General features: G+C 44.8%; 2 protein-coding genes across 3 annotated transcripts in view; one reads left to right on the top strand and one right to left on the bottom strand.

The window, feature by feature from the left end:
- Wdfy4 (WDFY family member 4) overlaps positions 1-21,988 on the top strand; it is a 234,798-nt gene that overhangs the window by 156,372 nt on the left and 56,438 nt on the right. Inside the window, exons 44-47 of the mRNA XM_031361883.1 lie at positions 4,612-4,760; positions 10,248-10,368; positions 13,288-13,373; positions 15,015-15,077. Coding sequence (XP_031217743.1) covers positions 4,612-4,760; positions 10,248-10,368; positions 13,288-13,373; positions 15,015-15,077 — 419 coding nt within the window. The remainder of the gene's footprint in view (positions 1-4,611; positions 4,761-10,247; positions 10,369-13,287; positions 13,374-15,014; positions 15,078-21,988) is intronic.
- The window catches only part of Lrrc18 (leucine rich repeat containing 18), a 30,066-nt gene continuing 26,985 nt past the window's right edge, over positions 18,908-21,988 (bottom strand). For both annotated transcript variants that reach the window (XM_031361885.1, XM_031361884.1), the window contains one exon: positions 18,908-20,110. In XM_031361885.1, the coding sequence (XP_031217745.1) occupies positions 20,086-20,110 (25 nt within the window). In that variant the 3' untranslated portion in view covers positions 18,908-20,085. The remainder of the gene's footprint in view (positions 20,111-21,988) is intronic.

Raw genomic sequence — 21,988 nt, 5'->3', positions numbered from 1 at the left:
GTATATATATATATACATATATATATATGCATTGTGTCTGTACTGAGCTCGTGCAGGCTCCAGTCCGTCCATTCTTCCAGATAATGCAGTATAGCAGTGTATCAGTGCTGGCACGATATTAAGTATTATAAATCATCTAAAGATGATTTCAAGCAATGGGAGAGAGAGAAGGGACTCCAGTATTTGTGAAGCTTGGTAAACAGTAGACAGAGGTTCTAGAGCATCCCCAGGGATACCAAGGGATGATTGTGAGCTGTTTGCTCATCCTAATAGCATGAACTGAGGGCTCAGGAAGGAGTTACATTGTTCACCTGCTCACAAACAGAAGAGAGAGAATAGCCGAGGGCCTCTCCAATGATGGCTGCTTCCACTGACCCCTCTGGGCCTCAGCCTTTCCACATATAGACTTTAGTGCTGCACAAGATTATAGACTAATTATGCCTCCTACAGTTTCCAAAGGTGTGCGGTTGACCTTGCCCTTCCTAGATACACCACTGAGACCTTGCTTTGGGGCCAGTGACTGGTTGTTGTTGTCCCTCATGTTTTATCTCCAACCTTCCTCGCTTTCCAGACAACCTGTTGGTCACCATCCGCAGATGGGCGTATATTTACTTTCTTAGTTATCCACCCACTGGGAATGACCATACATCATCTAGCAGGTCTTTAAAAAGTTCTCCTGGAGAAGCAAAAGTTCCCCTTGTCTGAAGTGATCGATAGCATCAAGGCATGAGGGATTTCTTAGTCATGAGTAAACATGGATGGAGCCCTCTCAGGGCTAATTTAAATGGAAGAGCAGGTAATAGTTCACTTGGGCTCATTTTCTAGTTTTTAAAATGCCATTTCTTTTCTAGCAGAATCAATTTTTAAGCTATTAACCCAGCTCTCTTTAGACATTTTTCTTGTGGTTTTGTTTATTCTGGTTGTTACTTAAACCTCCCCAAAGGGAAGCATCAGATCAGATTGTGGCATGTGTGCCAAAGCCCCACTGCAGGAGCTGTGGAGGTTTTAATGGGGAAGATACTGAGGGGAGGGGAGGTGTTCCAGGGGTGCCTATGCCAGGGTTGGTGCTGTGGCTTCATGTATCACCTTATGAACTTGGGGGTGGGACCTCCAAATTTCACCTGTAAAAGATACTAGAAAAAAAAAAGTTTATGCAGCCTGGCATAGCTCTCTGTTACCAGTCTGTACTGTGATACTATACTAAAGGACTTGAAGCTTGTTGCTTATGAAGAAAAGAGATTTCTTTAGGTTTATGAGTCTGAATGGCTGAGGGCCTGTATGTGGTGATTATCTTCTAGATGGCAGAGTCTCAGGATGGCACAGGGCACCATGTAACAAGATACAGGGAGGATGTGTGAATGTGTGTCTTTCTTCTGATATTCTTTTAAGGAAAGCACCCAGTCTTAGAGGTTTCACCCTGATAATATTTTTTTATATACTAGTATACTACATATTATAAATATACCATAAATACAAATATACTAGATATACTTAGGGGATCCAAAGAGCCCCTCCTCTACACCATCTTACCTCACAATGGGCATTAAACTGAGTTCTTGGGAAATATAGTCAAACCGGATTTGAGTTGTAGTACCCTCCTAACAATGCTGGCAAGGCGTAAATTTAATGCTGCTTTGCAAGGGAGCAATTAACAGTAGCTATGGGAATTAAAAAACCCCTCACCCTGAGGCTCCAGTCTTGTTCACAGAACTTTATTCCTTCCCTGCACCCACCAATTCAAAGTGACATGCACAGAATGAGTTTGGCAGCACTGCGTATGCCAAGAAATTTGAAAGCAATTTAATCTATATAGGATTGGTCAAATATGCTGCATGGGAATAGTCTGCAAATATAGTGAAAATCAGACAAGTGTACAAGAGGCTGTTAGGAAGGGGCTCTGTGGTAGGCTGCAGACTAGCCATAGCATGGTAACTGTGAAATATGGTGTTTATGTAAAGACAGAAAAGTGTAAAGAAAGCCAGGCTTGCATTCAGAAAGCCTTTGTGAGGCAGCCAGACACCCTTGATTCCTGGCCTGGTTTCCCTCTACTCTTTTTAAACCCACTGTAAGATGAGGCATCCCATAACCACAGTGCACCGAATCCACCAAACCAAGTCACAGAGTCCACCAAACCAAGTCATGGAGTCCACCAAACCACCGAATTGTCCAAGCTGAACCACTGAGTCCACAAAAACTACTGAATCCACCAAGGCGAACCACTGAGTCCACAAAACCACTGAATCCACCAAGCTGAACCACTGAGTCCACAAAACCACTGAATCCACCAAGCTGAACCACTGAGGTCCACTAAACTACTGAATCCACCATACCAAACTTCTGAATCTACCAAACCAAACCACAGAGTCCACCAAACCTAGCCACTGAGTCCCCCAAACCACTGAGTCCACCAAACCTAACCACTGAATCCACCAAGCCTAACCATTGAGTCCACCAAATAGCAAACTGATTGGATCTATGGTAACTAACTGCCTTTTCCAATAGGCCTCACCAGCTAAGGCTGTGTTTGCAGGAACTGAGCCTCAGCCTGGGCTTTGCTGGAACAAACCACATTCAAACCACAATGCTGATGACTGTGGTGAAAGTTCTACTTACTTATCTAGTTTTTGAGATGGGGTTTGTGGTACAGCTTGGCTTCAAACAAGCCTTGCAGCTAATCCTCCTGGTTCAGATTCCCAAGTACTGGGAATACAGATACATGCCACATTCAGCCTTTAGATCACTCTCCAGCTTACATACACACACACACACACACACACACACACACACACACACTATATCACATCACATACCTACTCTCCCCATCACCACACACTCACATACAACACACACTCCACATACAAACATATCATATCACATACAGACATACTCACACATACCCATCCCCAATCCAAATACACATACTCATACACACCGACACCACACACTTACACACACCACACTCACACATCACACACACTCCCCACATACATCACACGCACACACTTACACACATACCTTCCCTCAGATTTTAGTACTGGCATTTACAGGTATGCGCCACATTCAGTCTTTGGGTCAATCTCTCCCAGCCACCCTGCCCCTTTCACACTTTAGTGCTGTCATTATAAGTGTGTGCCACCCCTACCTTTCAGTTTTGCATTGGTAAGGATGGAAATACTTGGAGACAATGTGGACCATCGGCCTTATTCTTAGCCCCTTTGGGTTTCTTTCATTATTTATCCATTCATGCTGGAATCTAAGTCATTGCATTGTCACAGGTCAGAATCCCTGGAAAGAAAGCTAGGATCTCCATATGGATATGCTCTCAGGAAGTATTTTGGAGTGGGGAAGTCAGAGCTGGCCGGTATGATTGTAATGCAAAGCTGATCACATCCAAACAGTGGCTCAGAATTAAGGCAAAGGGGCTCTAGCCTCATGACTCCATATTGGCCTGTTGCTAGGGGCAGGTTGTCACTAGGAAGGGATGTGACCCTGCCCCAGGTGCTCTCTGTCAGTGAAGGAGTGTAGCCTGCGGTCCAGGAGCAAGTATCTATATGGACAATGAACATCCTGTACCCATACTTGCCTTGGCTTTACAGAGACAGCAGTACCAAGCATGGACTTGTTCTCAACATACTTGGGTTCTATTCCTGGCTCAGCTACTCACTGGCTATTACCAGATGGTCCCTGGACAAATGTTTGTCCCCAGTAAAACTTGTCTCATTATGAACTGGGGAATGCTTTGTTTGTTATGGAGCTTAATGTAAGAGAAATGACTTTGACATGCTTAGGAACCACAGCAGTGAGTCTCAAGTGGTACATCTACAAAACACTCCCCAGCATAAGGCTCAGGAAATGTTGCAGAAGAAGCGGACAGAGAGATTGTAAGAACCAGAGAATCAGGGAATTTGTTGTGATATATGTCTCCTAGGAATGGTCAGAAGATACACCTAGAAAGTTCACCAAAATGATGACCTAAACGTTATCCAACAAGGACAAGAACAATAGATAGTGCTAATGCAGATAGGAGAAAGCAAAAAAGGCTTAATCCTACACAAAGAACTGCAGGCAACTAAGGAATGCTGAGATCAAGGGAAATAGTCTCCTGTTGGAGCACACCAATTGGTTATCCAATATCAAATGATCAGCCCTGAAAACAGACTTACAAGTAACATTACACAGACTGAACAGATTATATATATATTTAAATATATGTATATACATACATATATGTGTGTGTGTGTAACAATAATTAACAGTGATAGAGGCCTTGGATTTGAAAAAGATTAAGGAGGAATATGTCAGAGGATTTGGTGGGATGAGAGCGAAGGGAGAAATGGTGTAATTATAATCTCAAAAATAATATATAGATATAGATATATAAAATGACACCCAGATGGATTGATTAAGGGGGTTGTGCCCATGTATAGATTGAAAACTACACGGGGTGATGGGTATCAATGTGCCACATGGGCTGTCGTTGAGATAGTCTAGCCTGCCATTCTTGTAAGCCAATACCACTGACAGTTCCAAATGTCCTGTGAGTTCTTCATAAAAATCTCTAGCATGCTTCCTAGGCGTGCAGTCTGACTCTGGCACCCTCTCTCCCTGCAGGTGTCACAGAAGTTCCCCATGGTGATTGTGCAGGGCCACCTGGTCTCAGAGGGGATCCTGCTCTTTGGCCAACAGCACTTCTACATCTGTGAGAACTTTACTCTGTCTCCTACAGGTGATGTCTACTGTACCCACCACTGCTTATCCAAGTGAGTTCTCCACTTCCCCTAGCAGATTCCTCCAAGCCCTGCCTACTTCTGGTTCCCTCTCTTCCACCTCCTACTGTTTATCATAAGCTTAGAGCCATGGAATAAAATAGATGACTCTCCAAAGCCAGCCTATGGGCAGGGTAACAGCATGGCAGTCCTGAATGTCTCCCCTGCCAGGCCATGTATTGTAGCACTTGGGGACCTTCCCTCAAGTTATTTGGATAACAGACTTCAATCACATCAGGGTATGTATTCAACTACTAGCTGTCTGCCCATTGTTCTCTATATGAGACAGTGGCTGCTGCCCAAGGCACTTGAGTGACATGGGCTACACAGACAGACTTCTTGGAAAAGAGGTCAGAGCACACTATCATTCTGGAACAAAACATACACAACACAGGGGCACTTCTGTTACCATAGTTGGGAGACATCTTGGCTTGATGTGGTAAGAGATAGCTACCTGATGATATGGCTAAGATCTAATAAGGGCTGAGATTTGGTCAGGACTTTCCCATTTATTATCCAGGTAGGGTGGCACATGGGTTATTCCAACACTCAGGAGGCTGAGGCAGGAAGATGCCAAGTGTGAGGCCAGCAAGAGCTACAAGTAAGAATCCTATCTCAAGAAAAACAATGCAAAGTGACCAAATGAGGAAGTGAAGTCTTCCATCTTTACCACAACTAGTAGCAGTCATCATTAGCAGAAAATCGTAAGGCCCCTCTGTAGTGATAGGTGTTTGCTCTTTTGGGGTTCAGCTAGCTCCTTCCTACTAGTACACCACAGAGTACTCCACTCTGTGCTCATGGAGGACAACCATCTGAAGTCGGACCAGTAGTGTTTTGCGGTTGTCAAGGTGTGTGTTTTCTCACGGTAGATGGAGAGTTTTTCACTGTGGTCCGCTGTGGTTCCTATGGTGACAGAGTAACTTCTTAGTCTAGTGATTTTCAAAGTGGTTTACTCCAGCGTCACCCAGAAGGACGATTAGCACACAGGCTTCTGGGCTCTGCCCTTTCTCTAGTTTCTAACTCAGTAGGTCTGGTGGGATCTGATATTTCACCAGCTCCTAGCTCGGGCTGATTCTACTAGTCACCAGGGATTATATACTTCGAACGCCACTGTTTTCAGATGTTGGCAAAGAATTCAGTCTTGAACTCTCAATAGTAAGAGTTTTAACAAAAAAAAAAAAAAAGAATAGTTTTAACTCCCAGCTATCATGATTTCAGGAAGCCAGAGTTAAAGGTATGTGCAAGAGTATATGGCAGCCCCCCCCCCCCGCTTAGATTACGGTTGAAATTTGCTTTATTATACTACTGACATCCTCTCTTGCTAATTTCCATCTTTTATTCATACCAAAACCTCTCCCGTTGCTACAAGTCTTTGATGATTTTCCAAAGCTGGAGGAGCATAATTAATACTTGGCACACTCATTCCATCTTCTCACTCATCTTTTATTGATACTGATCAATACGGACGGTGGGTTCTCAGACTGGCCTTTCTACCTTGATGAAAGCTCTCTGCTCTTTCTATTGCTCAGCATGCCCATGTGATGACATGCACAAGCAATTGCTTCTAACTTCACTTGGGCTTGGATTAAGCTGGCCTTAGATAAGATGCTATTGATCAGCTATACTTTGTTTTAATCATCAAGTTGTCTATTCCTGAACTTGTAATAGAAGCCCAGTGGTTGGACACTTGACTTGTAATTGCAAGAGTGATTTCCCTTGTCTAGAAATGTACTTTCTAAAACGCGGGTAGAGTGGAAATGACTGACTACCTTGGGGCATCTCCAGGGAATTGCCTGGGTATTTTTAGTCACCCCAAGGAAGTTTTTGTTAATCAGACAGTCACTGCCCCACCAATCTTCTCTAAGGTCTGAGAAAGTGCTGGCACTACTAGAGAAGCAGCGATCTCAGCCAGGCTCCCAGATCCTGTCAGATCAATGGGAATTAGGCCGTGTTTTGACCATGGAGACTAAGGAAGGTACATAAATAAGCCTGTTAAAAATAAAGCTGAGCCAACTCTGAAATGCTTCTCTAAAAGCCATTGAGTTGAGCAGAGCTGAGCATTAGACCTTGGAAGAGGCTTGCTGCTGCACCATAAAAATATCTCCAATCAAGTCCAAGAACACTAAACGCCATAGGTGACTGGACTTAGGCATGTACCGCAGAGATGGAGAAGGTCTGGGGAAGCTTGGCTCTTAGTTATTACTGGGCTCTCTCCTCAGTGGAGTGTTTAGAGGCTGTATTGGTTTGTTAGGGCTGTCAAGAACTAGGTGGTCTAAAAGGATCACAGAATTTTATACTTACGCAGCCTTACAGGCTAAAAGGATGAATCAAGGCGTCAGCAGCACTTTTTCAGTTGGTCAAGAGGAGAAGCCTTCCTTTTACCTCAGCTTCTGGTGTCTGTGCAGTCCTTGGAATTCCCTGGCTTGTGTATAGATACATCCACCAGCTACACAGCTGTCTTCTTTCTTGGGTCTTCACACAAGTCCTCTTTTATTATGTCATCAGTTATATTGGATTAGGGCCCACTTCAGTGACTTGAGTTTTAACTTGATAGCTTCTATAAATGTCCCACTTTCAGATAAAGTCACATTGTGATATAAACATATCTCCTTAGAAAGTCCCAGTTCTGCCCTAAACAGTGCCATTCATGAGAACCTTGGAGGTCAGGTATTGATTGTTGGGCATTTTATCTCTACTGAATTCAATTCTGCAAAGTTACTGAGCATCTACTGTGTGTGTGTGTCATGGAGGTGGCTCCACAGCTACAGTGACATGAAATCTCTAAAGAGTTTAGATCCCTGAGAGATTCCAGCTATGCAATACCTCTATCATGCTGACAAAATAGTGACTTCAAACAGGGGCAAACTCATGTATATTTTACTTTGAAACCTACTTCAGCTGTTGAAGGCACGCCAGTCAGTGTCACAACTATCACTTACTTGACATGGTGGGTTTCCCTGGTATAACTATTAAACTTTATACCAAGGTTACTCTAGACAATTTCATGTGTCGATTGCCTGGAAGTAAAACCCTGAAGAGCATCCTGTGACTTGCAACAACAGGTCCTCCTACTAATGAACAAGGACTAGTCTGTTCTTCCCTCACCATTAACCCTGAATGTCTGAGCACTGATCTGTTTTGATTTATTCAGCATGATATGTAAGAATGGTTATCTAGAGTCCCCAGTGACACCTGTGTAAATACTGTATGTAACCAGCCTCAATTTGAATGTCTAACAGTGAACTCAAAAATGACATAGTTTAACTTTTCTGAGGATCCATGTCTGCCTATTCTGTCCTACATAGTTACGCAGACCTACAGGCATGTGAAAAACATGGCCGATTCTTTTCTCCCATGTTCCAGTACAGGCTACCCATGGTTCACCTGTGTTGGTTGTGGGACCTATAGCATTGGGTAAACTAAAAAGAAGGAGCTGGAAAAGGATCCACAAAAACTCTGAGGAGAGCTTCCAAGGACACTGCTGAATGAGCCTGAGTTTAAGAGTCAAGAGGACCTGGGTTTGATGCGATAGAAAACTGCAACCTTGGGGGAAGTCTTGCCTCTGGAAAGCAGCTTCCAGGTTTATAACCGGAAAGGAGCATGCTTGGGGAGACCCTTTTAGGATCAAAATAAACAGTGGATGAGGGAGTTCTGAGCAGCTAGGGGGCATGGCAGTCACTTAGCAAGCATACACAAGGCTCAGGGGAAGGTGAGGGGACAGAAGCCATGACAGAAGCTGCCTTTGCCCAAACTGCACAGGAGATGCTGGACAACTCTGTGGAGACGCTAAGGTGTAGAGAGGGTTTTCTGTAGGTTTCACAGCAGGAGCCTATGAAGCACAAGAAAGATTAGCGGTTATCATTCCCACCAGACCTTGGCCTGAATACTGTTTACCTTAAGCAAAGGGCAGAATAATCACCACTGCCCCTGTAAAAGTCAGAAATACTTGGAAGCAACTCAACTTCGACCCAGCAGTGGCTCTAATAATGCACAATGGGCTCCAGCCAGCAACAGCCTCCTGGCCAAGGCTTCCAAAACCAAAACCAAAACCACATTTTCTCTTTGATTAGCCCTACAGCAATGTGGCTCTGAGCAGAGGGGCCAGGAGGGGTTGCAAAGAGCCCGAGTTTGTGTCCTTGAAGTTATATCTGTATAAGGAGCTACCCAGAGAGTTCAGATTTCTACCCTGTCCTACAGGGACCTTCACCTGGGTGGGAAATTCCAAGCTCCTCGTAGTGTGGAACCTGGGCCACCAGTGACGAGAGTAGAAACCCCCACAAGGTCTGTGAAAACCTGACTCCTCTCATCCACAAAATGGTGGCATGGGACCTCATGGGCGACTCTAGGGCTAGCACCAGGATGAGATGAAGCAGTTTCCCTGCCTCCATTCCCTTCCCTCATATCCACACCTTGGCAAGGGTTCCTTCACCTCTGGCCTCTCTAGGCCTCTGATTAGGACATATATTTCTTTAGCATTGATGTGTTGGAGCAAGTGTCATTTATCTGAAAGGGAAATGTTATCAGAATGATGAGAATGTTTGTGGTAGTATACACAGAGTTTGAGATAAAATAGAATCTAAATAAATACAAAAGAATGGACGACATGGCTTAGCTATTCATAAATGGATGTCTATAAAGAGAGTTAATTTTATTTCCCAAGACCCCATCTGTGTGAGTACTGAGAGCTCCCCCACTCACCTCAAATACATATAACATTCTCTTTGGGAATAAGTACCCAGACAAATCTGAGGTTCTCTGCCCTCTCCACTTCCTTCCAAGGAGAGAGGCTCATTCTGAACGTTTTGATGGAAATCCCTATGTGGTCCTATTCCAGACCATCTTCTATGTCCAACAGGCTACCCCTCCATGTTGGAGGAGGTAGGACTGAGGTCACGCATGTCTCTGCTCTGCTCTTTGGTAGGATGCTGGTTTCCCTCCAAGGTCTACTTTTGGAGAATTTAGAAGATGATCAATCCCCTTCTCTCAACAGCCTGGATCTTGCAAACCAAATGAGTTCCAGCATCTGGTTCTTTCTGCCATATGATTGATTAAACCATGTCTTCTAATTCAGTGGCTCTCTATCTCATGACAGGTGCATCCAACAACTCTGGGTGGTCTACCAGCAGGATTGCAGGGCCACTAAAGACTCAGGATTGGAGGACATGGGTCCATGTGGTGTAACAGATTTGCAGATTTCTGCACCTAGAGAGTTTTCTCACATACTAAGCCTCTGCACCCTGGGTCAACATGACTCTTTACCCATGAGGCTAGCTCTCTGCCTACTCTTCAAGGGTACAACTGAGTAGATACGAGGCCATCAGCTCATCCAATCAGCAGAGCAGTGGGCATAACTACATCCCTCCTCCAGGGTGGCTGTAAAAACTGTGGGGCAAGGAGAGGGTAGTAACTGGGGGGAGCCTGGGAGTACCTTCTCCTATGGGTGTCCACTTGTGTACACATCATATCTTGTTTCCTTTTCAGTATCAGTGACCCCTTCATTTTCAACATGTGCAGCAAAGACCGGTCTTCTGACCATTACTCCTGCCAGCGCCATGCTTACAGTGACCTCAGAGAGCTCCGGCCGGCCCGCTTTCTCCTTCAGGTTAGTGGAGGGGTCCTGACCCACCCAGGGTGTAAGGAAGTGGTTTGCCTATCATGACACAGGCAAACCAGGAGTCTCTGTGATCCCTCTTGGCTCCTATACACAGCCCAGGACTCTTGTGGAGAAACCTTGAGTATCACTTCCCTGGGCTTCATCTGGATCCCAGTGGACTTAGGACTCTGGCAATCTTCCAAGGCTCTCCAGCCAGGGCAAAAACTACTGGGCTATTTATTCTAGCTCATCGAGTCTTCTGCGAGTTAGCATCTTCTCTGTGATAGAAAGCTATGCTGAAGCTTTAGGAATTGTGGGCATCACAGAGAGCTGGTGACCCAGAGGCATCCTGAATACATGTCACCAGTCCCCTCCTGACTTTCCACAGAACTTGCCTAGCTCTCATTATCTTCCAGGCCAAATGATTTAGGACCCTCATGGCTGTCCCCTCTGACACATCTCCTGGAGCCTCTCCACTGCCTACAATGGCTTCCTATGTCCTTATTGGAGCTGGAGAGGCTCCTATAAGGGAATGATTTCAACCACAAGATCCTGTGCAACGTTCTGCATAGAACATTCCATTTAGAAGCATCATGTGCATCATGTGCATCATGGGTAGGAGGAAGAGCTCTGGGCCCCAGTGGTGTACACCCCAAAATACCTCCGTGAATCTGACTTCAGCAAGGACAGGGCTACTTCCCCAAGCCTTCAAGGCACCTTGAGGCTATAGGAAGATGAGAGACTGGTAAATGTGACTTGAGGGCCTTGCCTATTAGCCCCCTTTGTTCCCAAGGGCAATGCACTTCTATGCCCACTCTATCCTGTTTTAGCTCCTGAAAAAATGACACAGAGGTCTTCTGGTTTATTTTATTAACAAGCTGCAAGTGCTATAACTGGGTAGGTATTCATCTATTCTAACCCTACTATGCTAGCTTGGCCACTTCCCAGCCATGTGGTCCTTTACCTGTAATCTGAGTCTTGCTCAGGCTCTCTCTGATCCATGTGTGTCTTCATGATGGCTCCTGGTCCCTCCATACCTTCTTCTCTCCTCCTCCTCCCTCTCTTGTCTCTTTGGAATCCCCTGACTGGGATCAGAAGCCTTCTCTCTTTCCTCTGCCCAGTTATTGGCTGAATCAGCTCTTTATTAACCAATCAGAGGTGATGGAAAACAATTTTTACATAACATTGAGACCAGAGATGCTTGACCTTGCTAACTCCCAGGCTGCAACCAGAGGTCTGGGCATAGAAATCAGCATCTGAATACACAGTGCACAAAACCATCCCACAGGAGAGGACCAGGGTCCATCCCTCTCTGCAGTTTCTGGGATAGTTCCCAAGGACAGAAGGGGGCACTACTTGACTTAGAAGAATCTAGTAAGGGCTCCTTGGATTGGTGGCTTCATTTGGGCTATGTTCTACACTTTTTAAGCTTCTTGCAGAAGCCTCATTATTCCCCAAGGTTTGAAGCTTGGGAAGATCTCTTGAGGGATTAAATTCTAAAGAGTTCCAGCTATCCTGCTGACCCCAACTGAATCCTTTTCTCCGTTGTTGCTACTTTTTTGCCTGAAGGATTTCCTGCTTATTTTTCCTGATCCTGAGCTTGTTCTAAAGGACTCTAAGATGTGAGGACTCAGAGTAAGGAAGAAGTCCCCACCAGGAAGATGCCAGGCAAGGTAGCTGGCCCTGGAGATGCCTTGATCACTTCTCCAGGCCACCTCACCCTCTGGTCATGGCAGCCATGCCTTGCCATTTCTACACTGTGCATACAGCACTGAGCACATACTGGATACATAGTGGATGGTTGATCCCTTCCTAAGCTTCCATGTTTGTCTCCCAGGTTACACCACAGCTTAGTGTCACTGCGTGTGTGTTTTTGAGTCCAGGTGGTTGTTTCTGAATGGTTGTGAAGGTCAGTGGGAGGGTATCTGTATCTCCAATAAACAGGGTTTATTGAGAGAGAAGCATTTATTATCCCGTTCTGGGTTCTCCCAGGAGAGTTAGAGCCTGTCACTCAGAATCTAACTCAGGATCTGAGTAAGCTGTAGCTTCTAGGAATTGGATCCCACTGTCTGTCTTGTTCTTTATGTTTCTCTTTGTAGAGAAAAGCATCCCACATTCTTATATAGTAGAAAGGGACTTGGAGACATCCATATAAATACCCGTCTTGCTGAGATTTTGGGGCTGGGAGAATTTACTGATTACCAGGAGAAGCAAGTGGTATTTATTGCTGGATGCCTAGCCTGAGACCCAAGTTTCTGACATTTGGCCCTCCTTGTCCAGGCCTCAGTCTCCCTGGTTCTCCCACCACCCCTGGGAATTCTCCTTCCCCAATGCTATGTCATCCCGAGGCTCATCCCACATCTGAAATTGTTGTATTCCTTCTTTCAAGTCTATTATATGAGAAGGAAGTGGGGAGAAGGAGAAAGAAAAGAAAATGGCCAAAGGAAAAGTAAACAAAAACAAAAACAAATATTTTGAGTTTATTCAGGCATCATAGTGTATAGTCTCACTAGAATGGCCCCACAACATGGGTGTGGGGAGCACTCCATCATCTTACATGTACAGATGAACAGAGAGCATGGTGCTCAGCTGGAGAGCTGAGGGTTCCTGGTGAAGTGAGTCCTACTTTAAGGTATCAAACCTATGACCCAGAAATGTCATGCAATTTGAGTATACAACTGAGCATGCTCTCTTCGTTGGCTCTTCACCCATCCTATAAATGAAGCCTTCACTTCCTGCTTCATCTGCACCTGTTATTATCAGAGCCCTACTCACCCATCACCAAGGTTTTCACCCCTAGAGAGAGGCCTGCACTAGAAGGGCTTCCTACCCCAGAAACCCATGTGCCCAACTTCCACCTGCTCTGACACCCAGGAGCACCTCTGTCCAGTAGTCCTCATTCATAATAAAAGTCATTTCTCTGTATAGGATATTGCCCTGGAGATCTTCTTCCAAAATGGGTATTCTAAGCTCCTTGTCTTCTACAACAGCGACCGGAGTAAAGCCCTCAAAGGGTAAGGACTGACGAATTTTCCTTTCAAAGCAGCAATCCTAAACTGTGACCAGAGAAGCAGAGAGTTCCCAGCCCTGTTCTGTGGAAGTGTCCCCAAACCATAGCAAGCAGAATTTAGGTGAGGCACAAAGAGCTTTCTGACTTTTGGAACAAAGTACAAACCCAAGCAGAGGAGCCTGTTGGTGGGGGCAGGGGTGGGGCAGTGACTGAAGGGGGGAAGCCGTGCTGACACAGGCTTTTTAAGAAGCTGGTATGTAATGGACTTGCCAGAGTATTTTGGCCGTATTTTCTAGTTTTCCACATCTTTTTTTTTTGGCTTAATCCTTCTTTTGCATTCCAATTTTAATCATCCCAATTTCGTATTTCACTGGAAAGAACTCCGGAGCACTGATTCCCACTTGCACGCTGAAGCGACTTTTCTAAGAGGAGCCTGTGACTTTGCTCCAGCCCCCTTTTCTCCTCCAAGTAGATGAGTCAGTCTAAGCAATGGCAGCCAGCAAATGAATTCTTGACATGCAGAGTTATTTATTTCTATGTGACTTGAAGTCACAGAGAAGTGGACAGTTCCACAGAGGAACTAGGGAATGTCAGGGCCCTGGTCACCAGCAGAGCATACACAGGTAGGGGGCAAGGAGAGTAGGTGACCTCTGATTCCCTGACTTGGGGAGCTTCCAACTTTGTGGTTCTGGCTGGTAAGTGACCCCAGGGCTAGTTGCCACCTTCAGGGTTCAGTACGTGAAGGGAAGACAATGGTGCACAGGTTTGTGTCTGCCAGGATCACCCCATTTTGGATCAGCTGTCTTCTAAAACAGTCTGGGCATCTCCCGCTGTCTGAATGGGCTGACCAGACATGCCGTGTTTAAACTGCCTCATGACCTTTTGGCAATGTGGAGTTTCCTTTCTGTCACTCCAATTGGTGTGTTTGAGACAACCGGTTTCTAAGGGGATGGTTTACTTGAGGTCATGTGTTGGAGGTGCCAGTACTTGACCAGTTGGCCTCATTACTCTGGACCTGTTGTCCAACAGTGCATCATGCTAACAGCATGAGGCAAAGGTGTCACCTCATGGCAGGGAAGCAAACAGGAGCAAGAGGAGGAAGCTCGGGCCCCACAATCCCTTTTAAGACTCAGCCTAGCCATGACCTAAAGACCTTCATTTCTGTCTCATCTCCCCACAGTTCTGCCACATTACAATAGCAGCACCCTGGCAACCAAGCCTTTCCACGGGGTCTGTGAAGAGCATGTCAGATTCAAATGTTAACCCAGAGCTTGGGTGGTGGGGGTGGCCTAATGGAAGCTCTAATTCAGAGTGTGTGCTCTAGGAGACTTAAGATAACCTTCGAACCTACAGTGATACACAGGAATAGTTGTCAAGTTGGCCATGGAAATGTAAGGTGCTTAGGCCTCCCCAAAGACTCCCAAACCCTTTGATTCAGTGAGTACTGTTGCTATCAGTGGACCTAGAATGTGTGATACAAGAGGCTGCTAAAGGGGTGGGTACCTCAGAGGCACCTGAGGCCCCGTGGTCAGGATGGAAGAAGGGACATGGGCAGGGGATATGGAACTACCAGGTCTGATGGTGTTTCTGCTGCTGGTGGGAGGGCTGTGACTCTGCTGATGAAGCTGTTTCTCCTTTTGTTTAGCTTTAGCACTTTTCAACCCAGCTTGAAAGGAAAAGGCACCACAGAGGACCCCTTCAACCTAAGGTAATGTCGGGACAGAGACATGCTCTGTCTTCAATCACCTGCTCTGGAGCTATGCAAAGGGCACAATGGTTTGTGTGCAAATCCTTTTCCAACCAGAACTACAAGTATCCCTTGCCACAGAGGCACTAACTCCAGCACAGCCTGAGTTAGACCCTGGGGAAGGGGTGTGCACGAGCCATGAGAGTTTCTGGATGTTCAGAAACTAGATCAAGGCAGGCTCAGCATACTCTTTTAGAAAATGCGAAACTCTCCAAAAGCTCAATCTATGAGCATCAATGAGATGTCACAAGTAGAAATGCCTGCGTGTTATCTCAGGCAACACAAGGGTCACGGTCCAGCCAAACATACTAAAAATATTGTCTAAAACTATCTCCAAGATTTGTGTAGAGGATGAATGCAAAGTGACCATTGAACCTGCTGATATGGGAGTCACACTTGACTGTCAACAGACCAACTTGAATTTCTTGGTAAGACTTAGGTCCCAGACCTAAGACACTTCGTTATGTATATGCAGATATTCAAGATGCCCAAACTATGTGAAGCTCAAACATTTCTGGCTCTAAGCATTTTAGATAAAGAATACAAAGTATAATGACCAGTGCATGAGGCAGAAAGGAATGTAAAAGCCTATTATGTGGGTCATCTTGCTGGGCATGGCTCATGTTCTGTCCCCCACATTAGCACCTCCTCTGCAGGAGCCCAGTTCCTTGAAATGCCAATCTAGAATCAGTAAACCTTTTTATTTCTGGTGGGGACTGGTTTTATCCAGCAGTATGTGTGGGCAGGGCAGTTGTAATCCCAGGAATGGTATTTAGTAACTTTGTGTTAAGGATGGATAGGTCTGACCTGTTTATTCGAAGTATTGGTAGCTTGTGATATGTGGTATCTGAGGCTCAACAAATTGACAAGAAAAACAAGGCCACACTCCTTTATTCTTGTTGAGTTTATTCTATTCTCATGAGGAGGATGCACATCTCAATTTAGTCTGAGAAACAAAAGGAGTGGTGAGGGAAGGGTTAAAAAGAAAAAAATAAACTTGAGTTAAGACTTGGTCAGTGACAGATCCATCGTAGAGGGGACCAGGAAGGAACATTGCTGGGACCAAGGAGCTTGGTTAGCCTGGCAAAGGCTGCTGCATGTGGCCTTTAGGGACTTACCAGGAAGAGACAGAGGCTTGCTGGTGAGTCTATAAAATCCTAGGGGGTCTTGGTCATGGTGCTATTTTTATGGATACCTGGGAGATAGGGGATAGGGATCAACAGAGGAAGGACAGACATGACTTATCTTAGAGAAGAATTACCTTGGCAATTAGGTCAGGAATAGGTCATATATGTCAGTGGCAAATGCAGAGACTGGTTCGGAGCCTGCTGCAGTGACCCGGGGGACCAATGTTGGTAGTAGGTAAGAGCTAGTAGAAGAGATATGATTGGTCAGACTTTGGATGCATGCTAAAGATATAGCAATGGGATTTGATGACTAGTGTGGGGTGTTAATGAGAGGGAAGGAAGACTTAGAGAAAAATGAAAGGTTTAGTCCTGAGTAGTTGGGAAATGACATGAAGATAGCCAGAATGAGCAGCAATCGGTGCTGCATAGTTGGATCTTTTTTTGAGACACTTGAATTTAGAGATATCTGCCATACTTAGAAGACAGGGACAATATCCTATAGATCATCAGAAATTCAAACTTGTGAGTTTAAGGCGGAGGGGGGGAACCTGATGAGATATAATTTGGAGTATTTCAAACAAAATGAGTGAACAAAGTCAGCAGGTGGTTGCATACACTTGGAAAAGGTGGAGAGCTTGACCACATAGGGGCCTGCAGAGAGGAGGCACATAGAGATGAACCAGCTAGAGGTAGAGAAGGAAGAGGCAGAGAGCTATCCCAGGCTTCAGGTATGGGGAAGCTCCTAGAAGCCTATTAGGTGCTTCAAGGTAGAAATGGTCAGACATTCTCTATAGGCCAAGCAGGATAGGAGCTGAGGTGAGAGGACTCACCTTGACAACATGGAGTCTCTGACAGCTTCAACAGAGAGGTTCCTGCTGACAGGGACAAAACTTTAGTTCTCTCACTAACAGAGGGGGAAGTCAGGGTGAGTCAGGGTGCTGTGCAGGGCACTGCTGTGGGTCATTGGTGGTGAGGTGGCTGTTTGCCAACCATAATGGACGCAGTTCAATAGTTGATGAAGCTAAGCCTGAGTGTGCAGGTCATCTGATATCACTCTCGGACATCTTACAGTGCTCTCATGAGAGACTCATTGTCTAACCTTAGAGCTCTCAGGTCATTTCCACTAGTAGATGTCATCGGCCACCCAAATGAATGAATAGAAGCAAAAGAGAGGGCTCATTACCTCATGTGCCTGAAGGAAAAATCCAAAAAGCGAACACAACACAACACAACAACTCGTCGTCATGTACAGCTGGCTCTCTAGGCTCACGAAAATCTGCTAGAAGCTGTAGCTGTCTTCCAAGCAAGGACTTCCCTAGGCAATTCTGTTCTAGCCAGGATTTAAGAACACTTCAGCATCTGTGCTTCCAGCATGGTCTGACCAGCAGTCACATAGGAAGTCTGCCTCAAACCATACGCTGTACCCAGGTTATTTTAGCAAAATGCCCACAAACTGATTTTCATTTTTTCCATTTACTCTACATGCTGATCTGAGAACCAATCAAATTATTACATTGGTCAGATCAGGACAGCATGCTCTTAAAAATGTATCATGTGAAGCACTTAGGGATTCCACAGCTAGGCATAACCATTCTTAGACTATTGTCCTCAGACTCTTAAAGGGCTCTACCCCAGCAAAGCATACCTTCTACTTGTCTCAATTCCTAGTCCAGTTACAGAGGCAGATACAGAAGGGATAGAGGAAATAATGTAGATGAACTGTGTCTACCACATTGGGGATCCCTACAGAGATGCCTGTCAGGTGATACAATGAAGGTTCTCTGTGATGGGTCAAACGTGTATAATCTCCTCACTCATCCTTGTGTGATTTCTCACATGTATGCAACAGCTTCTTTTAGTTCCACTGTGATGGTTTTTCACATTGTGGCAGGATTTGTCTGGGTCACTCTGTGTTGTTCCTGGCAGAGTTCCAACATGCCCTCGAGCACAGATACCCTTGTAGGGACCTCTGTCATCGGCTGGGAACTTCATACAGTCCTCTAGAGTTCATAAAACCCATGTTTCAACACCATGTTCTAACATTGAGGCTTTTCTTTTAATTTCCTCTATAAATCCTCTTTGAAAAATCATAAAAGACAATGAATTCAGAATATCAGTAGCAAAAAGCTACACCAGACCTGTAAGATAGTGATCTTCTATGGTCAGTTACAGTGCCTGGACTCAACATCAAGTTCCCCTTCTTATCATGACTATACCTCCAGTCCTCCTCCTCAGAGATCAGGGCCAGTGACTAGCTCAGGGGCTTGATATTTGTAATGCACATGATTATTTTAGTAAAGATCATTTCATCTACTGCCCAAGTGGAGCAATATGGTTCCTGGGTTTCTTGATGATCTGGAGCCCTGAGAGGTAGAAGCTGAAACAACGCATCCCTTTGGGCTTAGGGAATAACAGGTGTAACCAGACATAGAATAAATGCTGCCACTAACTCAGAATGAGTGTGACAACCAATACCCCAGCATTCAGGTGCTTCCAACACAGTCCTGCAATACCATGTGATTAGGGAACAGATGTGCAATGTCCGGGGATGGTGGGAAGCTGGGAAGCAGCCTAGTTCTTTATCTACCCCAGATAAATCTGTGCCCAACCAACTCCAAGAAGCCTAGAACATAGACACAGAAGCCATGCATTTTTTTTTGAAGCAAATCTATTAGAATATGCAAGGATACAATCAACAATGAGTACTTTCAAATGAGTCCAGTGAGCTGAAGGTACAGTGTTCCTTTGCTTGAAGTGCCTTAACTCTATGGCATGGCTGAAGAATTACATACAGCTCAGGGCTTACTGGGTATGCTAGAGTATCACATTAACCATGCCATAGTGATTCTTAAGTAGGTACTGGAGAGAGGTACAAAGATATGCCTGTTATTGAGTCTAGGCTGTAATTATTTTAAAGTAACTGTAGATTCATAGGAAGTTGTAAAACACTGGAGTCTCCCTACATGTGTCATCTACTCCCCACCCTCCATGGAGCAGGTGGTTTAACCACTGAATTATCCAGTTTTATATTCTATAAATATTGTCACAGAGTGTGCAGATTTTGGAGACTGGCCCTTTAAAGCCCGGAATACCACCACTGAGATCTGTTCAAGTTGCTGTAATTTCAAATAGTCCGTTTCCTTTTATTGCTGACTAGTACTCTCTATGTAAGATATAACACCTGACTTTGCTCATCTACTTGTGGATTAAAAGCCGTTTGGTTGTTTCTAGAGCCACTACAAATAAAACTAACCATTTACATTTAGTGTAATTATTAAAATGTTAGAACCCAAGGCCCTTTTAATTTTTGTCTGTGATTTTTTTTCTTCTGTTTTCCTTTTGCTACCTTTTTGTGTACAACTAAGAGAATGGTTAAAATTCTACTTCGATTTATTCATAGTGTGCATGTATTTCTCTAGGTGTGTATTTTTACATGTGTCTTGGCTCCTCAATGTCTATAATTATATACATGTAATTTTCACAAGTTACTGGTGGTGGTATTGTACCATTTTGAGTGACATGTAGAGAACGAAAGACTTTTCAGTCTTACTGTAGACTTTGAAGTCTTTAATTGTCTATCAATGTATATCTACAACCTCCTTACATGTTTTCTTAACATACATCTAGAAAACTACATGAGATAATCTTTCAAGGACATTTCCGCAAACAGGTAGCATAGAAACAAGGTAAACAAAGTAATTCAGTGACTTGGGCAGCACCGGAGAGCCTGTCTTCCATAATGTTCCCTGTGCCACTCTGTCTTCTAATTTGGGACTTTTCCTCTTCAGAGTCGTTTATTTCTGTTAGCTGATTGGTCTTCGTGTATTTTGCCATAAGCTATTCTAGGAGTTGGATGGTGAGCGTAACCTGGGGAATGGAGATACAAGAGACTAAAGCAACTGCTCCAGGCTACCAGGGCAAAACAAAGATCATACTGAGGTCACTCCAGGATCACCCAGACTATACCTGGCTCTCAGGAACAGGGACTACCAGTCTATGCTAGACTGTCACTGTGCATAGTTTCTGTTCTGCTTGAGGAAAGAGAAACCCATGGCTTTGTATCAAATCTTTCTAGGCTTACAGCAACTAAGGGAAAACATGGCAGTGGTATTTCATAGCAGGAAAAAAATCATCAATATAAAGAAAGCTACAGAAGATGACTGCTAAGTGTTCCATCTCTCCAGTCTTTGTCTGGTAGCCAATACTCCCTCGCTAAAAATGTGTCTAACTGGAGTGCCTGCCAGACAAATCAAAGATGTCTGCCTGCTTGGTTCTCAATCCTGATGAAATAATACGCTTAGACCCTTTCTAAGACAGAGAGAAGATGAAAGTGTGGGGAGCAGCTTCATTGAGGATGGAAGGAAAGGATCATCATGTATGCCAGCTAGTCAGAAGGCTTCAAATCTGCAAAGAGATTTTGAGGACCACCATACTGAGATGTGGCAGTTCACTGGGGATGAGTTGGGGAGAGGACAGCGGAGAGAGCAGAGGGAGGAATCCACAGTCAGGACCCCAGGCCCTTCCTGGCACAGGCTGTAGCTGCAATGCTTTCATTAACATCTCCTCTTCGTTGACTTCTATGGGTGCCTAGAAAACATGATACACATTCTCTAGAGAAAGTGCTTCAGGCGAGCAGTTGATCTACATAGCACCCACACACTGGCTGCTGCTCTTTCTAGATCACATTCCTGTGTGGATCCAGAAACATCAGGCTCCGAGAGGATGAGCCTGTTGTCATGAGCCTAGCTTCCTAATGAGTACATCCTGGATTCTACATACTAACTGCGGCACTAGAGCCTGGATCCTTGTAGAAATCTCCATGCTTGGATTGAAAATAGCTAAAACACTGAATTCACCTAGGACCTCAGAAAGGTAGAAGACAAGTAGCCCGCACATTCCAGCGAGCCACTTCTCAAAAGAAGGCGTGCCATCAGAGTGTATTTTAGATCACATGTACCATGCAGTTCTGCAAGAATGGAGTAATCATCCACACTTCTCCAGGAGGCTCAGAAGTGACACTGGGTTTTCATGCAGACCACACCAAGGATGTCCAAACAGCACTGGGCTCTGAGCCTCTTCTGTCGTTACATACTAGTATCAAAAATACAAACAAACAAACAAAAATCCAAAGTTCTGTAATAAGCAATTTCAAAAAAAAAAAAAAAAACCAGTATTGGGTTCAAAAAAGAACCACTGAATCCTAATGAGGGGGGTCACAAACTGGCTAAAAGTCACAATGGTGGAAGAAACAAAAGGAATGAAACCTGTGTTTCAAATGAGAAGTGTTTTTGTCATTCCCAAAACATTCCCTTTAAAAACTTTTCTTTTAGATTGATTATTCCTGTTATTTAATTGTGGCTGTTGCCTAACTCAGCAAACTTCCTGTCTTAGTCTTTTAAGTCATGGGACTGAAGGAGTGCTCAGTTTTTCTATTTTATCACAGCTAGACAGGAGGTGTTGCTGATGCTGGCTAAAGGGGAAGGAAGGAGGGAGGAAGGAAGGAAGGAAGGGAGGAAGGAAGGAAGGAAGGAGGGAGAAAGGAAGGAGGGAGGAAGGAAGGAGGGAGGAAGGAAGGAAGGAAAGATGGGAGGAAGGGAAGAAGGGAGGAAGGAAGGAAGGAAGGGAGGGAGAAAGGAAGGAAGGAGGGAGGGAGGAAGGAAGGAAAGATGGGAGGAATGGAGGAAGGGAGGAAGGGAAGAAGGAAGGAAGGAAGGAAGGAAGGAAGGAGGGAGGAAGGAAGGAAAG

This window comes from Mastomys coucha, unplaced genomic scaffold (genome assembly GCF_008632895.1).
Source record: "Mastomys coucha isolate ucsf_1 unplaced genomic scaffold, UCSF_Mcou_1 pScaffold9, whole genome shotgun sequence".
NCBI lineage: Eukaryota > Metazoa > Chordata > Mammalia > Rodentia > Muridae > Mastomys > Mastomys coucha.
Note: the sequence above shows the minus strand (reverse complement) of the source record. Positions and strands in the feature narration are given on the sequence as shown.